The sequence below is a fragment of the Sorex araneus genome, chromosome 4, assembly GCF_027595985.1.
Source record: "Sorex araneus isolate mSorAra2 chromosome 4, mSorAra2.pri, whole genome shotgun sequence".
NCBI classification, from domain to species: domain Eukaryota; kingdom Metazoa; phylum Chordata; class Mammalia; order Eulipotyphla; family Soricidae; genus Sorex; species Sorex araneus.
The window spans coordinates 216,816,624-216,831,156 of record NC_073305.1 but is presented as its reverse complement, the minus strand read 5'-3'; the positions used below and the strand labels follow the sequence as shown (position 1 = coordinate 216,831,156).

Below are 14,533 nucleotides of genomic sequence, written 5' to 3'. Positions count from 1 at the left end.
AATCGAATTTACTGGGCTCTGGACAGCGGGTACAAGTCCTGACTTCCCTAATGAGAGGGCACTGGCCGCTGCTCTCCCTGCCCGCTGGCACTGCAGGTGGGCATAATGAAGGTGAAGGGGCTTCTCCTTTCGGTATGAAAAGCGCCAGAGCTGTAAATAATAATAGCATCACCTCACTCGCCAGAATCACTGTCATTAAAAGCTGCATTTTTTTCCATTTCAACCCCCTTGCTTGGCTGCATGGGGAAGGTTTCTGGGGGCCGGGCAGTATCCGATGATGAATTTTTTTGTTTGTTTTTGCCTTTTTTTTGGGTCACACCCGGCGATGCACAGGGTCACTTCTGGCTCTGCGCTCAGGAATTACCCCTGGCGGTGCCCAGGGGACCATATGGGATGCTGGGAATTGAACCCAGGTCAGCCGCGTACAAGGCAAACGCCCTCCCCGCTGTGCTATCGCTCTAGCCTCCCCCATGATGAATTTTCATCTTCCCTGAGTTAGCCAAATATTTCAATAAAGATGTTGACCAAATCCCTGTGCCAGGGGTCCTGAAAGAAACACCTTCTCCATCACCTCTTCTGGACAGACCTGAATTCTGGAGAATCACACCTTACTGAGAAGTGATGATTCTTATTTACTGGCTTGATGGACCCACAGGAAATAGAATTTCCCCCTTTATTTTGGGGGGGTTTGGGCCACCCCTGGCGGTGCTCAGGCGTTACTCCTGGTTCTGCACGCAGGAATTACTCCTAGCAGTGTTCAGGGGGCCCTATAGGATGCAGGGGATGGTAACCCGGGTCAGCTGCCTGCAAGGCAAGTGCCTTCCCCGCTGCGCTATCACTTGGGCCCGGGTCTTAACCCCCCTAACGCACTGGCGTACGCCGTCAGAGGCACACACCTGCAGGTGGTTAGTGCACAGAAATGGCAGCGCCCGCGCCAACGTGTCGGAGAGTGAACTGAACCAAGAACCTCCATCTTCCAGATAGTTTTCAAAGCCTCAGGAAAGCATCTGAGAGGGCGGGGTGTGAGGCGAGTGTGTGTGTGTGTGGGGGGTGGGGTGGGGTGGTTGAGGGGTGGGGATGAGCCCAGGTCAGGAGTCTGGTGTGGTCCGCAGCCCCCAGCAGAAGGCTGAGGTTCAGACCCTGTCGCCGAGCTCCCCGTCTGCCTGCAGTGTCTGCTCGCTCTCGCACACAGGGGGCAGTCTCCGTTAATTAAAGCCAGAGCTTGTCTTAGAGGCACTGGCCGACGAGAGAGAGAGCACAGGCAATATTTTACCGGGCTTGGCAGCACATCTCAAATGGACTTTTCTGTCCAGAATTTGTCTCTTGGCTTTCTTCTTCTTCTTTTTTTTTTAAGAAAAGGGAAAAGAATCGAAAGTGGCCTTCTATCTCTTCCCTGGCAGGAGGGCATCCGTCACCTGTGCTTCCTCCAGAATCATTTGGCTCTGGTCCCTGCTGGGAAGAGCCTGCTACGGGTCAGGGGGGATATGGAGGTGCAGTAGGGTGGGGTGGCGGGAAGCTGGCAGTCTGCCTTCAGCCCTGGCTTTCTCCTTGGCTGCCCCCTGTGACCTTGGGCTCAGCCCCTCGTGTCCCTCCCTAAGTCTTACGCTCTCTCTTGGACCGTAAAGAGCAGGCAGCCCTTGGCAATGGCGACTTCGGCTGGGGCTGAAATTGCCCATCCCATATTGCTGATGCCGTAAACCTCAAGGTCTGTGTCCCAAAGTGTCCCTTTGCTTTCTTGAAGACAGGGACTGTCCATAAAAGATCTTTGTTCATGAAAGCAGCCTATAAACCTCGCTGGAGTGCTAACCAGCCCGGCATCCCGAAAGCGGGGATGCCTCCAGGCACCTCTGCCGGAATGTTTACATTGCAGGGCGAGGCAAAAGACCAAAACATCCGAGGCACAATATCACACAGGTGACAAAGAACCTAGAGCCTATATTATAAAAAAAATTTTTTTTTTTTTTTTGCCCTTTTGGGTCATACCTGGAGATGCTCAGGGCTTATTCCTGGTGGTGCTCAGGAAACCATATGGGATGCCGGGGGTCGAAGCCAGGTCGGCTGTGGCCATGCAAACGCCCTCCCTGCTGCGCCATCGCCCAGCCCCAGGGCTATTTTAGAAAGGTGCCGCCCGCCTGGATTGGATTTGGCCCCTGGAGTCACATTTCTGGGGTCCAGCACTGGCGGCACTTCTCTGCTGACCTACCTAGCAGCCGACTTAATTGCTCTGGGCCTCAGTCTCTCCCTCTGTTGTGTGGGCTGGTTAATATGACTTCGTGGAGACCGTCAAATGAGAACAGAACACGCAGCGGCTCAGCACAGAGTCCCCAACTGGCCACCGTCCCCCGGGCCCGGCTGGGGGGTAGAGGGTGGGACTGGCTTGGGAGGGAATTTTCAGTCACGGGATGTGTGTCACCCCGATGTGGACTAGCTGTGGGGGACACCCTGTTAGAGTGTGTCTGATGGATTTGGGGACCAGGTCCAGCTGCTCGCACTCCTGCAACTCTGCCGGGCTCAGGGACCCTTGGCGGTGCCCAGCTTGTATTTTATTTATTAATTTATTTTTTTGGCCAGAGGTTTGTCATCTTCCAGTCTTTGGTGAGAGTCAAGGCAACGCTCCCTCAAGCAAGGATGCAGTTAAGACCCTTCGCTCTCCTCCTGAAAGCCCTCACGGTGCAAAACGCTCCCCCCACCATCCCTATCCCGAAGCCCAGACTGCGCCAATGAAGGGGTCACCAGGATGTCAATGTCCCTGTGACCCAACAACTTCTGGGTTCTTTCGAAAACCCCCCAGGACGCCCTTGTCTGCAGCCACGCTGGAAAGGAGCGGTGATGGAGAACCAGCGTTTCCCCGCGAGTCGCCCAGCCCGCTGCAAAGTGTATACTTAGTTAATGCAATTAAAAAACAAAAACGCAGGGGCGGGTGGAGATCTAAATTTGGTGTAGCCGCCTTGGTACAAATCCTGTTTTGGGGGTTCCTGAAGTCAAATTCCAGCAGAGGAGAGGAAGCGGTGGGGGAAATGGGAGAGGGCCCCGGAGAGGGCTGGCGGCGACGGGCAGACGAGGAGACAGACGGGGCAGACTGGGAAACGCGGCCGGCGAGGGGACGCGAGGCTGGAAGCCAGGCCGGGGGCTGCAGTCCCGGGTGAGGACGGGAGGGGTGGGGTGTGTGTGTGTGTCGGGGGTGGGGGGCTCCGCGGGGACCCGGACCAGCCGGCGCCTGAGCAGGCCGGCAGGTCGGTGAGGGTGGCTGGGGTGGGGTGGCCGGGCCTGGCAGTGTGACCCGGGTCCGGGCGCGGGGAGGCGGCGGCGGCGGGGTCCGCCCTCCCGTGGAGCCGAGGGAACGCGGCGACACAGACAGGGGCGAAAAGTGGCAGGTCCCGGGATGCTGGAGTGTCCCACGCAAAGGACCTTGGAGGGACGCGGCCTAACCCGCTCGCCCCTCCCGGCGGCCCTCAGCGTTTCTTCGGATCGAGTTTGACCCCGAACATCCTTCCCGGGGCCTGGTCAGCCTTGGGTCCGGCTGGAGGGCGCCCCCCGAGGGGCGGGCTGAGCGGCCCCGAGCACCTAGAGGTGGGGAGTGGGTGCTCCCCGATCGCTCCGTCTCGGGACCCCGAGGTCCCCCCCCGCACCCCAAAGCCGGCTGGCCCGCGCCGCGCACGCACCCCCGCAGGAGGCACGCGCCGAGCCGCCGGTGCGCGCGGGGGGTCGGCTGGAGGGCGCGGGGGTCCCGCGGCGGCGGCGGGGGAGATCGGAGCTGCCGGGGCCGCGGGAGCCCGCTCCTCCCCGCGGGGGCTCGGCTCGGCGCGCCCCCAACTCGCTCGCGCCCGCCCGAGTCACCTCTCCCCGCGCCCCCGCCCCGCGGAGCCGGCGCCCGCCCCCCTCCACCCGCGCCTCCTCTGCCCGCCCCTCCTCCCGCCCCTTCCCTGCTGCCCGCCCTTCATTCCACAAGTGTCGCTTCGCTCTCTCGGGCGCACTTGGCGAGCGGGCTCCGGCGTGCGGCCGCCGAGAGGACGCGCGGGCAGCGGCCCCCGCCGGACCTGCCCCCCGCGTGGCCCCCGCCGGGCCCGGCGCGCTCCTCCCCGGCCGGCCCCCCGGGTGCGCGGCGCGCCGGAGGCGATCGCGGGCTGAGCCGCCGCGCGCAGTGGCCGCCGACCCCCCGGGCGCCCCGCGCCGTCCCCCTGCATGTGCGGCCCGCGGCGGCCCGCAGCCCCCGGCAGCGGCCTCGGCGGCGTCTCGAGCGGCGGCTGCAGCGGCGCCCGCGGCGGCCGAGCGGCCGAGCCCGGGCCGGGAGGAGACACGATGCGCCGCGTCCTCCGGCTGCTGCTCGGCTGCTGCCTCGCCGAGCTGTGCGCCCGCGTGTGCCGGGCGCAGGAGCGAGCGGGGCACGGGCAGCTGGCGCAGCTGGGCGGCGTGGTGCTGCTGGCGGGGGGCAACCGCTCGGGGGCCGCCTCGGGAGAGGCCGGCGAGGGCGCGGGGGTCTCGGACGCGCCGCCCACCCGGGCGCCCACGCCGGACTTCTGCCGGGGCTACTTCGATGTCATGGGCCAGTGGGACCCGCCGTTCAACTGCAGCTCGGGCGACTTCATCTTCTGCTGCGGGACTTGTGGCTTCCGGTTCTGCTGCACCTTCAAGAAGCGCCGGCTGAACCAGAGCACCTGTACGAACTACGACACGCCGCTCTGGCTCAACACCGGCAAGCCCCCCGCGCGCAAGGACGACCCCCTGCATGACCCCACCAAGGACAAGACCAACCTGATCGTTTACATCATCTGCGGGGTGGTGGCCGTCATGGTGCTGGTGGGCATCTTCACCAAGCTGGGGCTGGAGAAGGCGCACCGGCCCCAAAGGGAACACATGTCCAGGTGGGTCGCCCCCTCTCCCCTCCCCCCAGGCTCTGCGTCCCCCCCTTTTCACCCACCCTCCAGCCTCTCCTCCGGGGCGCTCGGGAAGCCAACTTCGGCGCGGAAAGCGCGCAGGGGGCGCGGGCTGAGCGCAGGTGCGGGGCTGAGCGCGCGCGCGCGCGTGTGCCGGGCGACCCCCGTCTCCCCCCCCCCCACACACCCTGAGCCTTCTCGCCTCCCCTCCCCTGCCCCGGATTCCCGGAGCACTCCTCGGGACGCAGCGCTTGGGCTGCGTCCGCGGTCCCGCAAGTCTTGGATTTGGGGGAGGGGGAGGTCCAGTCGTGGGATCCCCGATCCTAGCGTCTTGGTAAACAGGGGCCGGAGAGCCTCAGCGGGGAAGGGGGGCGTGTGTGAGCCGCGCGCGCGCGCCTGTGTATGTGTATGTGTGTGTGTGTGTGTGTGTGCGCGCGCGCGTGTGTGCGGGGGGGGGGGAGGGCGCGTGTGCCGCCCGCAACTCGTACGACTCGCGAAAATGAGGCGAGGGAGGTGGTGAGGGAGAGGAGGCGAGAACAAAAGCCTTGCCTGGAGCGGCCGCCTCGCTTCCCCCCCCCCCCCAGCTGCCAGGTCCCTGGAACGGGGGGGGGGGACCTCCGTGCACCCCCGCCCTACCCTCCTCGCCCCTTTCGCGGGTCCCCTCCCCTTCCTTGTGGTGGTGGCGAGGGTGGTGGTGGGGGCAGCGGCTTCTCTGGCACGCGGCGCCCCCGGCCCGGCGTTCGCGTGGACTCCGGGAGCCCCCTTCCCACGCGCCTTCACCCCTCAGACACCCGATTCGTCAACTTTCCCGTTGGCTTTATTCATTATGCAAGTCCCCGCGCAAGCCAGAGCAGCAGATGGGAGAAGGCATTTGGGGGATTCATGGGGGCTATTTGCCTTTTGCTGTTTTTTTTCTCCCCCCCTAAGCATCCCAATCAATTCGCACTATCCAGAAACTTTGGATGGCGGGGACGTGGCCCCCTGCCCGGGCCCAGCCCTGGGGTGTGCGGGGAGGTCGGGGGCCGGCGGGGCGCAGGCAGCCTGCACGCCGCGGCCCGCGGGTGGCTGTCCCAGCTTCCCGAGGACCCGCCCCAGTGTGGCCAGGTGGGCCCCCTCCAACCCCCTCACCCGCCACCTTCGCCGCGGGCCTGTGTGCGCGCGCGTGTGTGCACACGCGTTCCGTGCGCCTGCCTGCAAAATCGGAACAAAGAGACCCACCAAAAATAGGCGAAGGAACAGCTCCACCTCACTAGTAATTATTTCCTATTTATACGGAGAGTATCCGATGACACCCCCTCCCCGCTTCCAAGGGAGGGATTTGTGGGGTGGGGGGCAGGCGAGGAGGAGAAGAAGAAGTTCCTCTTGGTCAGGGTCAGCGGGAGGGGTCTGGAACCGGGGCTGGGGGGCAGGGGGAGGATTGGGGAAAGTCTGACCTACTAATGGAGTCTGGCGCAGGCCCCGCCCACCTCCCGCCCCCCCCCCACCTGCCCGCCCCAGAGTTGGGGGCCAGCTATGCCAGCCGCTGCACTTCCTGGCAGTCTCTGGGGTCGCCTGGGCTCAGTGCTCAGGTGAGGGGGACTGCGGCAGAGACCCTGGACAGGAAGATTGAACTCCTTCCCCAGCTGGAATCGTCACCCAGCCCTCTGCTTGTAGCACCCGCCCCCCCCCCACACAAACGCCTCCCAAAGATGCTCTCTTAGGTGTGGGTGTGGGGTACGGTGGGCGGGGAGGAGGGAGGCAGCGAGGTTTCACGGAGCACCGACCTTCTGGGCACCTCCCAAGGAGGAGAAGGTGGTGGCTGCCTTGGTTGCTCTCTACCCTGGATCTCGCCCCCCCCTACCTACCCCCCCCACCAGGAGTCTTCTGGCCAGGCAGGGCAGAGATCAGACACTCAACTCCCCGGGCCTGAGCCCAGCCTTGCAGGTTTGCTGTGAAGGGGGTGGGGTGGGGGGAGAGGCACCCCAGCTTGAGGGAGAGAGGTGCAGACACTTGCTTCTACGGGCATCAGGGTAGAGGTGCTGAGGCTGGGGGCGCAAAACCTCACACAGGCTCCTCCTGTTTCTGGGATTGCCGGAGTGAAGTGGAGGCACGCACTCCCCGAAGATGCGATGAGTTTTACCCGCACTTTTGAGGGCATGGCTGTGTACCCCACTGGCTGTGTGGAACGCCAGCTGGGCTGCTTTAGAAAAAAAAAAAAAAACATAAAGTCTGTTGCCTGACTCCAAGCCGCTCGATTTACCTCAGAATTTCTCCAGCGAGGTAATCTGAGCTTTACCATGTTCAGTTACCGAAGGAAAAGGCTTCACTTGTTGAGTAAGGATGCTAGTACCAGAGTGTGTGTGTGTGTGTGTGTGTGTGTGTGTGTGTGTGTGTGTGTGTGTGTGTGTAAACATTCTCAGAACTTGTGGTGAGTCAGCACCGTTTTAGCACCACTGACATAGGAGAAAAAATCGCCTTTCAGGTCAACTTGCCCAAGGTCACACAAATAGAAAACGGGGTGACTCCCAGTCCTGGGGCTCCCCCGTCCCGGGCAGTTGGCTGCAGAGGGGGTGAGCATCCCAGCCGGCGGCACATGCTCCTTTATATGCTCTTGGGTTGAGTCCTAGCCACAGAGGCTGTGAATCTCTAGGTCCAGGATGGACCCCAGAAATCTGCATGTAGCAGTCGCCCCGCTGATGCCCCCTTTAGACCTCGCCACATTGGGGGGAAGCACCAGCTCTGTGCCTAGCTCACAGAGTGGGGGGTGCAGGAACCCCAGGAACTCGCATTCTGCATCTGGCTTCCCCCACAGACCCAGCCCCTGTGTGTGTATTTCTTCGGGCTGCCGATGTCCTGTCCAGCCGCGGGGTTTGCCTGCAGGGGTGAAGAAGGGTTGCTTGGGCGGGGCTGGTCTTCCCAGTTTGGCCACCCAGAGGTGCCCAGGGGGCCTCCCGGTGGCCCCGGGCGCGGCTGGCCACAGCCTCTTACTCTGTTCTGTTTTGTTTGGGGCTTCAAGGCTCACGGAGATGGGGGTTTTCCCTCATCCCGTCTGAAAGCACCGGCTCCTCCGGACTCCGCGCCCGCCCGTGGCAGCTGGCCGGCCCCCCGACGGCTCCAGTCATCCTCCCAGAAGAGGCCACCAGGAAGTCAGGTTTCGGGCGCAGTCACGGCTCGTCCCCTCTTCCCGTCTCCTGGGCCGAGCAGGACTGGAAACAGGAGACAGTCCTGGCGGAGGGGCCCCTGCATGAGGCTCGGACAGCATGTGCCCGAGCGCACCCAGCCGCCGCGTGCCACTCCTGCCCACGGCAGGCAGGGCCCAGGCGAGGTGTTTCCGCACTTCGTGCCCTGCGCGTTCTACCTTCCTCCCCACTTCTTGCGGTGACGCCCGTGGACCGACCATGAAGCCCGGGGACGAAGCGACCGACCTTGTGAGGACAATTAACCGAGACCCGCGGCTCCTTGCTCTGCTTCTCACTGTGGCCCCTGGCTGCTGGGCGGGGACGGGGATGGGTGTGTCTGGTGCCCTGCTGGAGCCTTGGCAGCACCCTTGGCTTCCACTCACTGGGTGCCAGGAGGCACCCACCCCCCACGGCAGGCAGTCGTGACAGTAACTGTGCTCCCAGGATCTCCACATGGCAGGGGGCAGAGGCAGCCCCCCTGGGAACCCTCAGATACGGCGCAACTCGCATGTCTCATCTCTCTGCTTTGCTGCGATTCTTTCTTTCCCTCCCTCCTTCCTTCCTTCCTTCCCTCCCTTTTTCTTCCTTCTTTCCCTTTCTCCTTCTTTCCCTCTCTTCTTCTTTTCCTCTATCTTTTCTCCCTCCCTCCTTTCTTCCTTCCTTCCTTCTCCCTTCCTCCCTCCCTCCCTCCCTTTCTCCCTCCCTCCTTTCTTCCTTCCTTCTCCCTCCCTCATTCCCTTCTCTTTCCTTCCTCATTTCCTCCTTTCCTTCCTCTTCCTCTGCTCATCCCTCCTTCCCTTTTCCTTCCCTCCCTCCCTCCTTTCTTTCTTCCTTCCTTCTCTCTCCCTCATTCCCTTCTCTTTCCTTCCTCATTTCCTCCTTTCCTTCCTCTCTTCCTCCACTCATCCCTCCCTTCTTCCCTCCATCCCTCCCTTCTTCCCTCCCTCTATCCCTCCCTCCCTCCCTCCCTCCCTCCCTCCCTCCCTCCCTCCCTCCCTCCCTCCCTTCCTTCCTTCCTTCCTTCCTTCCTTCCTTCCTTCCTTCCTTCCTTCCTTCCTTCCTTCCTTCCTTCCCTCCTTTCTTTCTTCCTTCTTTCCTTTCCCTCCCCACCCTTCCTTCCTCCTTCTTTCCCTCTTCTTTCTATTCTCTCTTCCTTCCCCCCTTTTTTTTTTGAGAACAACTCACAAACCTGACACCAGGTTCCTAAATTCCTCAGCGTGTATCTCCCCAAACACAATTCTAGTATCCTGCCCAAGAGAGAGGTTGGGGGGGGGAGCGAGAGAAAACAAATCCCCTATTCTCCTCAAATCACGTCTAAAGTTTAATTTTAAACCATCTTTGGGAGCTTGGTGTTTCAAAGCAGCAAGAGAAACTGGCCTTCGGACCCAGCCCGCTAAGTCTCTGACCACTAGACTGCACGGCCTTGGAGCAGGAACGGCCAGTGTGGATCACCGGCTCATCAGCTCCCCAAGAGATTCTGAGACAGCACGAGTGGCATGGCCGGGCCATGGAGCCGCACTCAGACCAAGACAAGGACCGTTTCTGCACCTGCCCCTGGGCTCCAGCCTTGGGGACGGACACTCAGGGGAGGGTGGGGGCAGCTTTGTGTGTTTGCCACTTTCCACCCAACGCCCGACAGCTGCCGGGAGTGTGTGTCCTCGTGGGCTTCAGAGAGAATCAAACCTCCCAGGGGCACCCGGCCTGGCCCAGAGTCCTGTGCGGTTCAGAAGGTGGCCCGTGCAGGGAGTTGACAGCCAGTGACAAATGTCTCCTACTTTGTCTTTTTGTCCTTCCACCTTCCCCGGGACTTCCCTTTCCTCCTGCCCAGCTGTGGGGATTGTGGTGTTTTGCCCAGGGCCCCTGCCTGGAGGGCCCCACCCCGCATAGACTGCTGGCCGAGAGGAAAAGTCTCGGAATTCCCTTGCATGCATGCCTCTCTTTGGTTTGCATTTTTTTTTCCTTTTTTTCTTTTTTTTTTTCTTTTTGGGTCACACCCTGCGATGCACAGGGGTTAATTCTGGTTCATGCACTTAGAAATCACTCCTGGAGGTGCTTGGAGGACCCTATGGGATGCTGGGAATCGAACCCAGGTCGGCCGTGTGCAAGGCAAACGCCCTACCTGCTGTGCTATTGCTCCAGCCCCTGCATGCTTCTCTTTGGGACCGAGTTTTGAAAACCCACTTAACTGGGGCTTAGGGGGGCATTTGTTCCACGCACACTTTTTAAGTGTCCAGCAGATGTTCTAAGTGTCTAGTCTGACGAGCTCTGAGGAAGGGCTAAGCCTGGGGCCCTAGAGAGTTCCCTCAGGCCCTCAGACCTTGCACTGGACCTGAAACAGAAATGCTACTTCCGAGGGCTGGCTGAAGGAATGTTCTGGAATCCTCTTCAGCGTTGAGAAGCCTGAACTGTGCTTTCAGCCTTGGCACCGCCCCTTTCTCCCCAGCCTGGGAAGCAACATCTAGTGCTCGGAGCTGTTTGGAAATGTCGCCATCACAGCGCTTGGCTTTGGTTCTGCCACTCAGCCGAGGCCCGGGCCACCTGGGTAACATCCTGTGGACTGGATTCCAATCCCCTCCCGCCGGACTTCGCACGGCCGGTCTCTCCTCTGAGGCCGAGCCCCAAAGCCGCCGTCTCTGCGCAGCTATTCCTCACCGTCCAGGGGCCCGCATGCGCCCTCATGCCTCAGTCGCCCAGTGCTCACTGCTTCCTCCCGTGTTCCCTTCTGAGTTTACTCAGCAACCCACTGGCGTGGTCGAATGCCTCCTTCCACGGCCGTTGGCAGCCGTGCAGACGCGGACGGCCTCTTCCACGCGGGGCCCTGGCGTGGGGCAGCGCGGCTTCTCACACGCGGTGGAGGAAACCCTCTCCGTGTCCACTCCCTCGCTCCTGCCTCCCTCTCTGTTCAGTCCATGGTGTGTCCTTCGCGGTGTCCCTGGCACTGCCAAGAGCTGGGACGGAAGAGTGAGTAGGACAAGTGGCCAGTGTTGGCGACAGGGAGCAGGCGAGGGAAGGGCCAGTGAATCCGTCGGGTCCCTGGCCCTCCTGGGCCTCCCGGCAGGGGGGCCGCGCTAGAGCAGAACCAGTTCCTGCACCGTGGGAAAGGGAGCTTCTTCCAGACAGAACCGCAAAGCGCTTGATTCTTCGGAGCACTAGGGCCGGAGCCCTATGGGACCGAGGTGGCTCTCCTCCATCCGGGGGTCGGCCTGGAAGTCCCACCCTGCGGAGCTCATGTCCGGGGTGGAAGGGAAAATCACTGAGTCCCGAGAGGATCAGCTTCGGATGTCGACTCAGCTCTGCAAACGGCTAGAATGGAGCCCACCCAGGAATTGCCCCCAACGCAACTGGACTGTGTCTGCTCATGGACGTTGCATCGCGTCCAGAGATACCATCGGGCGGAAGAACCTTTGACCAGGCGGCGAGCTCAGTCACGCGGAGGGTCTCGCTCCTCAGCACGACCCGGGGATGGGGATTAGCTGCTAGGAACTGAGTCTCTCAGCTGGGAGTGCCGGAAGCATCGCTGGTCCCGGGTCAGGCTCACTGAAACGGGATCGCTGTTTGATTTGATTTTTTTTTTTGGGGGAGGGGTAGGGGCACACAGGACTTACTCCTGGCTGTAGTGCTCGGGGAGCACTCTAGGTAGGGCTCAGGGACCATATGTGGTGCTGGGGATCGAACCCAGGTCGGCTGTGTGCCCGGCAGGCTCCTCCCCCTCTATACTGTCTCTCCAGCCTCAGGGAGAACACGAACCTGCAGGAAAGTTGAGGAAGCCGCAGATCAGACCTGGGGTATTGGTGCAACTTGGAGTTGGCCGCATCCACCGTTTAATTCGGGAAAACGTCTTTGGACACTTCCCTATGTATTTTTTTTTTAGTGCGTGTTTCATTATATGCACGTATGTTTTAACACGAAGTCTGCCCCCGTGGCCAGCCGTCACATTGCAAAGCACACGTTTCAACGACTTACGATGCTGATGATTTCATGTGGTCACAGCCGACGCCTCCACGGGTCATGTTTGTGCTGGGTGCAGTTTCCTGTGAATAAAGAAAACTGTGTTTCCAATTTCCTCCTGAGAGTTTTGGTTCTTTCGGGCTGACTTTGTTTGGCTCGGCTCTGCTCCTCCCTGTCTGGGCCCGGTGAGGGAATCTGAGGAAGACAGGAGCACCTGCAGGTTGCTCCTTGGTGCTTGCCCTGTCGCTTTCCAGGCGGCTCTGACGCCACTCCTGGCAGTGCCGCGCTGGGATTTGAACTCGGGTCCTGGCTGCAGCCATGAGCAAGGCTAGTGCCTTACCCCTTACTCTTCTCCCCAGATGGGAGGGGTACTTTTTTTTTGGGGGGGTCACACCTGGCGATGCACAGGGGTTACTCCTGGCTCTGCACTCAGGAATTACCCCTGGCCGTGCTCAGGGGACCATATGGGATGCTGGGATTTGAACCCGGGTCGGCCGCGTGCAAGGCAAACGCCCTACCCGCTGTGCTATCTCTCCAGCCCCAAGGGAGGGGTACTTTTTAAAAAATTTTTTTAAATTCTTAAAAATTTATTTATTTTTTCATTAGTGAGTCACAGTGAGGGTAGAGTTATAGATTCACACATTTTCGTGCTTGTTTTTCCCTCACGCAATGTTTGAGAGCCCATCCCTCCACCAGTGCCCATTCTCCACCACCCATGAACCCAGTGTCCCTCCCACCCCCCAATCCCCCCCCACCACCCTGCCTCTGTGGCAGGGCATTCCAATTTGTTCTCTCTCTCTCCTTTTGGGTGTTGTGGTTTGGAATAGGGGTATTGAGTGGCCATCCTGTTCAGTCTCTAGTCTACTTCTTAAGCCATGCATCTACGTAGTGAAAGCAAGCTTAGTGAGCACAAAATCACCTGCATGTCTGCACTTTCAGGTCACACCTCCCCCCACCCCCAAGGGCAGTGCCACTGAAGTCGCCCACCTTTGTCTGAGGATCCCGATTATCATCCAGCCTTCTGACACCTAGCGCACCAGTCTCGAGACACGTTGTATTTTTTTTTATTGATTAATTATACAGCTGGTTGTCCTCTGAGCTTCCTCCTTGCTCTGTGCACAGGACTCACTCCTGGTGGGGCCCAGGGAACCATGCGTGGGGCAGGGGACGGGACTTGGGTCAGCCACCGGCGAGGCAAGCATCCTACCTGCTGTCCTAGCACACCGACCCCCCCTCAATACACATTTTTAAAATCAATTCTCCAGTTTAAAAGCACTCGATCTGTCGCTGTTGTTCTACAGGCTGCAGGTTCACAGGCCTCTACTCGAGTGTCTGTATACGCTCCCCTCTGCTTGTCACCATTTCCATCCGCAATTGTACCCTTGACCCCTTCCCCTGTCCTTTCCCTTCCGGGGACCAGTTCTTTGCTCCTGTAGTCTACGGGTTTACTTAGTTACTTAGTGATGGTTATCACGAGGAAAAGAAATAAGTGACGGCAGGGATACAGAGCAAAAGGAAGCCGTGGACTCTGGGTGGGAATGTTAGCTGGGACGGCCACCATCAAGAACTGTATGGTGAGCCACCCCCCACCCCCCAAAATTTGCTGTGCAAATACTAGATGTCCTGGACTTCCTGCTCAGGGAATTGATCAAAAGAAAACCCGATTCCAGAAAGCTAACCACACCCCAGACCCCTCCCTGTGCTCCCCAACAGTCCTCATTTTTATTGACTTACAGACCCTACCCTGGAACCCTCCTACCCTCCCCCGGCCCCCACCCACCTCGAGGGACCCTGGCACAGGATACTGAAGAAACCTCCTCTCTGTGTGTTCTGGGACAGGCAGTGGACTTTGTTTTTGTTTTTGCTTTTATTTATTTATTTTTTTTGATCACACCCAGCGATGCTCAGGGGTTCCTCCTGGCTCTGCACTCAGGAATGACTCCTGGGGGTGCTCAGGGCAACCCTATGGGATGCCAGGGATTGAACCCGGGTTGGCCATGTGCAAGGCAAACGCCCGCCCCCCTGTGCTATCACTCTGGGCCCTGAGCTTTGTTTGTTGAGATGATTGTCCTGGTGTCTGGGCCTCGGGAACCATCCAGGGCCCTGTGCATATGGGTGCTGTTGGCTGAGTTTCCCAGCACCATCCCAGTTACTCAGGGATGTCTGAGTAGTTCAAGATTTTTTTTGGGGGGGTGCTCCTCGAAACTCTGGGGGAAGCTATGCCTCGTGGAGCACGTTGTAAAGTTCCCAGTTGGTTTGGGGGTGTGTGTGCGGAGAGCCCCGTGGCTCAGCATGCAGAACCAGGCCCGTTGGGGGTTAGGCTGCAAAGACGGGGCCTCTGCCTGCAGCAAGCCTTCCAAGCCCCCGGGAAGACAAGCCCCTTGTCTTTCAGGGAGGCGGACGCCTGCTCAGAGACACGGCTCAGAGACACCGGGCTCGGTCTCTGCGGAACCCACTGGGCTACTGTGAGCCCTTCGTCCCCGCCCTCCACAGGGTCCGCTCGCTGCTCGCCCCCTTGGGACGTTCCTCTGCTAGTCACCACCTGACGGCCCG

The 14,533-nt window shown here is 60.4% G+C and overlaps 1 protein-coding gene across 2 annotated transcripts in view; it reads left to right on the top strand.

Moving 5' to 3' along the window:
- Positions 1–4,182: 4,182 nt before the first annotated feature.
- The window catches only part of SHISA9 (shisa family member 9), a 256,863-nt gene continuing 246,512 nt past the window's right edge, over positions 4,183–14,533 (top strand). The window contains exon 1 of one of the 2 annotated variants that reach the window (XM_055134675.1): positions 4,183–4,862. In XM_055134675.1, coding sequence (XP_054990650.1) covers positions 4,183–4,862 — 680 coding nt within the window. The remainder of the gene's footprint in view (positions 4,863–14,533) is intronic. The other variant, XM_055134676.1, reaches the window with a different exon arrangement.